The sequence below is a fragment of the Thunnus maccoyii genome, chromosome 15 (assembly GCF_910596095.1).
Source record: "Thunnus maccoyii chromosome 15, fThuMac1.1, whole genome shotgun sequence".
Classification (NCBI taxonomy): Eukaryota; Metazoa; Chordata; class Actinopteri; order Scombriformes; family Scombridae; genus Thunnus; species Thunnus maccoyii.
In genome coordinates, this window is record NC_056547.1 from 11,050,966 (window position 1) to 11,060,113 (window position 9,148).

At 40.4% G+C, this 9,148-nt stretch overlaps 1 protein-coding gene across 1 annotated transcript; it reads left to right on the forward strand.

Annotated features, from left to right (window-relative positions):
* The first annotated feature begins 33 nt into the window (after positions 1 to 33).
* On the forward strand, positions 34 to 8,256 carry LOC121913747. Its single transcript, XM_042436536.1, has 2 exons — positions 34 to 400; positions 4,821 to 8,256. Exon 2 carries the CDS (start codon positions 4,825 to 4,827, stop codon positions 6,619 to 6,621), a length of 1,797 nt encoding a protein of 598 aa, XP_042292470.1. The 5' UTR covers positions 34 to 400; positions 4,821 to 4,824; the 3' UTR covers positions 6,622 to 8,256.
* The last annotated feature ends 892 nt before the right edge of the window (positions 8,257 to 9,148 follow it).

The following is a 9,148-nucleotide window of genomic DNA, read 5'->3' on the forward strand; positions in this document are numbered from 1 at the left end:
ACCTACGCTTTTAGATCCGTTTGAGCTCCCGTACTTGACGGAACGTGTGTTTTCAGGAAGTAGCAACAGTCTGACCACAACAAAAGGCGAATATAGCGCAGGTTCCCTACAAAATTCATTTTTTTTACAGTCATTTTTTTTCACACTTGCTCCGTACAGCCTGCTGTAACGTTGGATACTTTATCAGTGCGGACAAAGTTCGGTTTAAGTTTACTACCGGGGCAGTTTTGCACTTTTTAAAGCAGTTTGCTAACGTTTTTAGCAGGCTATTAAGTTAGCCTGAACAGCTAGTATTACTGTAACTTCAGATGGATCGAGTTTCGTGTCAGGACTGAGCCTCAGGCGACTTCGAATGTGCCGTCAGACCACTGTGAAAGTGGAATAGTGTCCTTATAGAGAGGTGGGTGAATAAGCTTCTTGCTTATTGTCTATAACAAGTTAATGAAGAAATTGTATTATAAAAAAGACATGATAGGCTTCCATTCACGTTTTCATTTTCATGCCAAGCAAGTGAAAGTATAGTAGTGTCAAGGTAAATGTATTTTTATAGCAGCTTTCAACAAATGTTTAAAGGTGCTATATGTAAGAGTACCCTGGTCCCATGCTGTTTTGTAATACCACTTAGTGCCTCAGGCCATAGTGAGTCACTGTAGGGTCCAGTCTGCCCTCAGTCTAATATGAGAGTATGAAAAAGTAGCACTGCCCGAGCAACTGATAGCAATGGCGGAGATTTTGAGGCAGGACAAAGGCTGTTGTAATCTAGGACCTTTATTATGTCACTGTATTAAGTGACCAAAGTAACCATTTAGATTCTCAATATGTGGTCAGTTTATCCAAATAACACCTGTTTGGAAATTTGCTCTGACGTTTTGCTGGCCAGGTGAGACCAGCAGGTCATCTCTGCTGCTAGCAGCAGATCGGCTGGTCAACGTCTGTCGTCATACTGGGGAGAACATGATCTAATGAACTGATCTGTGCAGTTCTTTGATAATTTACTAAATGTCTTTGTAGTATTTTAATATCTTGACGATGCCATAGCACAGATTCACTGTAAACAGTAGGCTTCTTCATCCTCATGTCAGATTGAGGGCAGACTTGATGCTTTAGAGACTCACTATTGCCTTTTGAGGTATAAAGTGGCATAGGCGCCTGAGCAATGGAGCAAATGCATCCCCGTTATTCAATTACGGGGAGCAAAGTTCTGGTTTTGCTACCCCACTTTTTGTCTTTTCACTGTGATCAGGTGATTATATTTAAGCAGCTTATATCAATGATAATTTTTCTATTTTCAGCAACTGATAAGTAATAAAAAAACTGACATTTTCGGACCACCCTTTGAGTTGGTTCAGTCCAACCTGTCATGTGAGAGAGACAGACAGACAGACAGAGCAGAGCGTTTCCCCACGGCGTTAAAGTGTCTAAATGAACAAAGGTTGCGGTGGAGTAAGTAACTTGTTTAGACTTCTGCTAAATACTCTGCTTCAGTTTCAGTTTTAGTCAGACTTTGGATGGGATTTTTTTTTTAAAATGATGACGCATCACTTCATGTAATGACCCCTCATCCGGCTGCTTTGCGCTGTGCTTTCATTATTATGATTTTTCTGTTATTTTCTCATACTGGGTAAATGAGAGCTGCAAGTTTATTCTAAGGGGAAGTAAGGTCTAGTCCTCTAAACTAAAATGGCTTTTAGGAGCAAAAATCACCTTCTGAATAATGCATTAAAATAGTTCTTGATTTGAGATAACGTAGGTTAAAATAATCTGCTTTTGAAGTTATGATTATTCATTCCTGTATAACACTTCAACTGCAATAGCTACCACTAGAACCTGTGTGTGGGATTGGAATTAGATGACTATTAGTTGTAAGACTATTTCATTTATATAAATTGTTTGTCCTTGTTTAACTTTGAAGATGGCCTAGTAGTCAGGTGCCCATATGAACACTGAAAAAGGTTGAAAGGTCCCCTTCAGATGCGCTTTCACAATAAGTGAAAGTGATGGGGGGCCAAAATCCACAGCAAGGTTTCCCATACATTCATTTATTCATGGTCCTGGCCCGCCACAATATCAACATTGACCGCCACATATTGATTTTCTATTTGTTTGTTTACTATTTAAAATGGGCGAAATCTTATTTCAAAGTAGAATTGTGTACAGTGCATTGATTTGCTCAGCCCCCTTGCCCCACTCTCTCTCTCTCTCTCTCTCTCTCTCCCCCCCTCTTTCTCACAAACACATTGACGACGGACCCATTTGTGAAGAGGCCCCCCTGTTGTGTTATCAATACTTGGTCGGACAACTGACACTACAGTTATAAACTAAAGTGTCTGCTCTGTGAGTCCGCAGCAGAGTTGCAGCACAGAGTTGCAGCACAGAGTAACGGAGTGAGACGTCTGTCCTCCCTCCTGTTCTCTGCCGTAACTGTTAGCAAGCAGCTGCTCTCATGTCTCCCCGGGTCTCAGTGCTTGTTTTCGGCAGAAACTCTCCTGTTCTTTGCCTGCTCTTGGTGAGTCTCTATCCGGATGGCAGCCGGGTTGCTCCAGTTCTCTTTTAAGCAGCAGTCGTCCTCTAGCTCATCCTCACATCCATGTGCGCTGTAGAACGGTGTCGGCGCAACCACACACACGCTCTCTTTCTCTCTCTCTCTCTCTCTCTTTGATGCTTAAGCCCAACAGGGGGTCAACTTGCAATACACTGGCGGAAACCCTGCAAGTAATCTCTAATAAGTTCGTCTATATTCTTAACACAACACTGTCAAAATACAGCTGGGTTGACAAGGTCAGCTGTACGTGGCTGTGTGCTATTTGCAGTGGAGCGCCTTATATACTGTATTATTGAATAATTAATTAAAGAAATGATGGCAGAATTATTATGGCAAGAAACAACTATTTCAATATTTATTTGGGCACCTGACTATTGTTTTAAGACAGAATTGAAAAATTGTGAACCCGTCCTTTAACATGAGACAGAAAAAGGCATTAATATACTAAAGGAAACACATGGCTAAATAAAAAGACAAATAGAATAACCTAAAATAAAGAGACAATAATAACCTATAATGCAATAAACATGAATAAACAGAACAATAACTTAAAGTGCAGTGAGACATGAATAAATTCACAAATTAAACTTACAGTAGTAAAAATACATGCATGAATCTGGGCAAGTTTGTTCCAGATATTTGGGCACAAAAACTGATCTCTGCTTCCAAAAGTTTAGTTTTGATCCTGGGGACGATAAACAGACCTGTCCAAGAACTTGACACATCTTGACAGTTCATAAGAATAGCGGCAGATCACAAATGTATTTTGGTCCTAAATCATTTAGTGCTTTATAAAGCAACAGTGGCATTTTAATATCACTTTTTATACACACGCTGCGCTGTATAGAAATGTAATTGTCACTTTTGAAATAATTTGATACAGACATTTACTTACCAAGTCAAAGATGCATGTATTGATGAAATGATGCATGTAACTAATGTCAAAGTCCAGCAGTTTTTATGTTCATCACAGGGGAGCAAAATGCACGTACCTTTTGGTTACACCTTCTTGAGTGTGTCATTTAGCCAATTCCATACTCCACACTTATTTTAAGCAGGTTTTGAGTATGTATAGTGCTCATACTAAGAGACAAAATTAAGTATGTTTATAATGTACAGTATTGTCCCACAATGCAATGCACAAAGGAGATGGAGGAGCTTTTCTTCACAGCTGGAAAAAATGAAAAAAATTGTGGATAATGGTAAACAGACTCCAAAAAAATTAAAAGACTAAATCTTTGGAAACATATTTTGCTGTTACTTTTTCAATGTTTAATTGGCGAAAAACAATGTATAATAATAATAATAACTTTATTTATATAAAGTTTCTCATTTTTCAAAAACAAGTTACAAAGTGCTTTACAAAGGCATAAAAACAACAGAAAGTACCAGATAAATAATTGATAAAAGTAGGATTGATATAGTAATAATAACAAGTGAGGTATGAATTATTAAAACACAGAATGAAAACAAAAGAATAATCAATTCAGTAGAAAGCAATCCTGAAAATGTGTGTTTTTTCAATTCTAAAACTTAGAGCTAACCAGTGTAGAGATGCTAAAATAGGCGTTAGGTGGACTCTTGTCGTGAAAGTGTGGATGACGAGTTTACAGATTCTTTGCGGAACAAAAAAAAATTAGTCTAATTTTCAAGATATTACGAAGTTGCAGAAAGCACTATTGAACAACTGACTTCACCTGTTGGTCAAAGTTAAGTTTGTTGTCAAAGATAACACCAGGATTTCTGCACTGTGTTTTGATGCAACAGGACAGAGAACCTGTGGGGGTAGAAGTGCTCGCTGGAGGGATCTAGACCTATGATAATAGCTTCTGAATTATCTGAGTTTAACTGAAGAAAGTTTTGAGAGAGCCCATTTTTAACATCTGTAAGACAGGATGTATTTTGACCAGTCGTGTTGTGTTTATATATCATTGTTGTTGGTTCATGACAGTTAGTGTGCAGTACATATTGTATGCAATTTGTATTGTCAATGACTGTCAATCAATTTCTTAAGACAAGTGTCTTAATTAAATATATTTTGCCATTGCCAAAAAGGTGTTCATGTTTAAACCTAGGTGTATCTATCCTTAAAGAAAGAATTCAGCCACCACATGTAGAAATATTACTGTACATAACTACATTTTCCAGTTCTTAAGGCCATATTGGCATCGATGTGATTAAAAACACCCCAAATTCTAGTTATTCATTTTTTAATCACACCGAAGGTTTCAGCTTATACAAACGTAATATCTTCCTAATCTGTATTTTACCCATACAGGACGATGCCACGCTTGCAGTCCGGTGTATGGAAGCATTTCACCCCGGCCATCAAAGATGGGCGGGAAACCTTCATGTGCAACTACTGTTCAAAGACATACACAAAGAATGCTACCAAGATGCAGATGCATTTGGACAAATGCAAGGAGTACTCTGTGGTTTCACAGCAGTCACCGGGCCCAGATGGAAGCTCCTCTGCCTCCATTCCTGTTCCCTCCTTCTCGTTTTTACCATCTGCCAATCCTGGGGGACAGTTCCTCATTGATTCAGTGGATCAACGCAGTCAGGCGTATGCTGACGAGTGCCTGGCAAGAGCTGTGTATGCCACCTCCTCACCTCTCACTCTCACAGACAATATTTATTGGAAACGATTTTTCAGCGTACTCCGGCCCGCTTACTGTCCGCCCACCAGAGAGGCTCTGTCCTCTCATCTCTTGGACTGTGAGTATGACAGAGTACAAAGCCAGGTTCATGAGGCTATAGGGAAAGCAGACTGTGTCACCATCATCTGCAGTGGATGGTCCAACTTTAAAGAGACTGGAACTATCGTTTACATTGTTGCAACTCCTACACCACTGTTTTACAAATGCACAAAAAAGACAAAGGAGCAGACACATGCAAGCAAGTTTATTGCTGCGGAACTAAAAAAAGTCATAAACGAAGTGGGACCGCAAAAGGTCTTTGCTATTGTCACTGATGATGCCCCGGAAATGATGGCAGCTTGGGCTGAAGTAGAAGAGACCTTCCCACACATATCAGCTATTGGTTGCACAGCATATGGCACCCAGCAGCTCTTTGATGAAATTGTGGCACAACCATCAATAAAAGCACTGTGCAGGAGAGCTGAGCAGGTGGTGAGGTATGTTACAGAGCAAAAACTATTAACAGAGAACTTTAGGTGCTGGCAGACTACAAAGACAAGAAACCACGCTGCCAATGGGACAGCACTGGTACTACCTACTGGCTCTGACTGGACAGGTGTGGTTAATATGTTCAACAGCCTCCTGGAGGGTCAGAACTGTCTCCAAGAGATGGCCGTCTCATCCACATTGGATGTTGAGGCATCCATCAGGGCGACATTACAGGATGCAGCATTTTGGAAAGGGTTAAGTAGCAGTCGAAACCTGCTCTACTTGATTGGGAATTATATTGATTACATGAAAAGAGATGATGCTATACTCTCAGGTGTTGTTGACATGTTCAGTCAGTTAAGATACCACATCGGAGCCTCCCTGTCTGGGTCTGTGTTGCACAGTACTGAAGAGAAAGCTGTCATGGCATCATTAGACAGGTGTCAGGAGTTTTGCATCAAGCCCATCCACGCAGCGGCATACATGCTGGATCCAAAGCATGTTGGACAGCAGACGCTCTCCGGGGAGCAGATAAACAGTGCTTTCTATGTCATCTCCAACCTGTCACACCATTTAAATCTTGACGAGGGTAAAGTACTTGGCAGCTTTGCCAGGTACTCAGCTAAGCAGGGCCTATGGAAGGGGGCAGGGATATGGAGCTCATGCCAGCATGTGTCCGCATCCACCTGGTGGAAAGGGCTGTGTTCCTCTGAGCCGCTGTCCCCTGTGGCCTCCGCCATACTCCAGATCCCACCAACAACAGGAACGTGCGAGCACCTACAGTCACGCTTCTGCAATACAAAGGTGCAAGGTTCTCTCTCAGCCGACAGGGTGCAAAAACTGGTAGCAATGCAGACGAATCTCAAGCTTTTAGAGCCAAGCGATTGTGAGTATGTTCCTCTGGAGAGTGAGGAAGACAGAAAAGTTTCATTTCAATCTGAAACTCAGTAGCAAGACATGAGATAGCCCGAAGCTGTGTAGAGCAGACAACCAACATTGTGATTCTCATTTCTTGAGAAGGGAAATTGAAAGAAGCTGACTTGCAAGTAAACAGAATGCTGATAGTTTATTAGATTAAATGTACATTTCCAGTGAAATATCTGGGGTTAGTTTGAAATTTCTCAGCTTTAATTGCAGTACTTACATTTCTCTCTTTACTCTAAAGCCTGTTTAAAAAGGAAATGCATAAAAAATGGTTGAATAATATAGCTGAGAGTGGCAATTCAGGGGTTCAAACCTTTTTGCACTCAGCAGAAGAAAGCAGCTCAGTTGGCCAAAATTAAAACTACAAGCAGCAACAAGCGGGTTTCATGCTTCACAAAGGTGAGCAAAGTCACCTCAGCTAGTTTAATTTTGTTTAAAAGAGTAAGACCAATCACACGCTTGTTTCATTATCACAAAGCCTGCAGCATTTGTAAATCAGTGTGTATGTTCAGGAGATAGTGCGGGATGTCTCCAGTGAGTTTAATCAGGGTTGTTCAAAGGCATCTTGAGTTATGAGCAAATATGTGATAGGCCATGCCCACTCGCACCAATCAAAATGGCACTTTTTGGCAATTTTGGTTAATCCGTGCCCCTAGAACATGCACACCAAAATTGGTGAAATTCTGTTCGCTGGGTTTCGAGGTACATGTTTTCAGCCCAACCCTATGGGCTGGGCTCAAAATGCTTTGGTAGACCTTTTACCACGCATGTTCCAAAGATGCCTACCAAGATTTATGATGATTGGACAAATGGTCAATGAGTTATGGCCAATTCCCTGCTAAGCCCCGCCCTTTACAAAATATTTTTGGATTGATGGTGGCCATGTTTTTCAATCGATCTCGCTCATTCATAATAGAAATGTGTATCTCTGTCCTGCAGTGCTGTATACCCAAATTGGTTTTGATACAGTCAAAATCCAAAAAGTTCAATTTATGTTACTGTTTTTTAGTTCATGCAAATTAGCAAAAAATCCATTATGGTGGACATTTATGGTCCAAGAGGCTTTTTTTGTAGAGCACAATGAGCTGGACTTGTGTGTGAAATTTCAAGTCATTTGGACTTACAGTGTGAGGGGCGTGGCCTTTCCAAAATTTCATTTTGGGCCTTAATTACAGTGCCACCATTTGGTTGATTGCATTCATGTTTCTTGGGAAGCACTTGCACATCATTTTCAGTTACTGGGCCAAGTGTCATGGTTTTAGCTCATTCCAGCTCACAGCAATTTAAGCCACTGTGGCAGACAACAAATAATAATAAACTACCCTTTTGGGGTTTGACCCTAATGATGCCTTCATATGTTTTAATCATGTATAATGCATACTCTTGTTGTAGATGTTGTATTACAAATAGTATATATCAGCTTTATAATCACACCATGAAATATTAATAGACTAACAAGAGGTCTAATCTTCTTTGTTAGAAGTTTTAAATGATGTAAATAAAATTGTATTTATTGACTATAAAACTTTTGTCTGTTCTAAATTTCTACATGTGTTTCAAGAAAATATTTCATTTGATTTTCTACAGAATTAAGATGATGCAGGATGACCACTGCTCCACCCGGCTGAATCTTTACTAAGGTGCTCGAAGCATCAATGAGTCCAAACTGATAGAGGAGATTTCTGCACACATACATCTATGCAGTGTTTCACTCTATAGAGAATTAAGGTATAAAATAATTCCCACACGTAATATTTTTTGTTATTTTAGTTCCATCAGTCCTGGGATTTTAAACACAACCCAACTGTAAGCTGTTAATGTAAATACGTTAAAATTCAAATAAAGGGGGTAAACCCCCAGATTTATCACTTTACAACAAAAGTTTAATGAATCATAAAATATATCCTTGGCTTGTAAGAAAGTTAAAAACCACAGCATCACAAATAACTGCTGTGGAAATGCACTGAAGAGCACTGTGCGTTTTCTCACTCCCATGTCTCCCACACACTCATTCACTGCTCTCTCCCTCCTCTCTTGTCAGCCTGCTGTGTTCTTCTGGTGGTTTGGCACAGCGCGGCCTCGGGGTTCTGAGGGGAGATCTGGGCCTTGTAAATACTACCATTATTAATCTTAATAGGAATGAGCCAGGACGGCTCTGGAGGTGTCTCCGCCTCGAAGGCAGCAGACCTGCTGTAAATCTCAGAGACGCTGTTCTCCTCTGCATCACTCAGTAAATCTATCACTACCTACATCTTCCCTCCCTCTCTCTCTGCTTACCATTGTCAGTTCTACATAGCGATTTTGTAAGCAGTGACAACAGATTTGTGGGCAATAATTACAGTGATGGTATATATCATTTTCCAGATAAAGAGGGCTGTTTTCATGATGTATGCTGTTTGTGACAGATGGCAGTGCGTTGGTTGGTTTTAAAGTTGCCCTTTGTGTGATTTAGTCATACCAGGCAGAATGCTCGAAATTACTGTTTTTCACCCAGGTCTTGGTTTCATTTGTGTTTTAACATTTGAAGCAGGCCTAGATTATCCGTGTGAAGGTC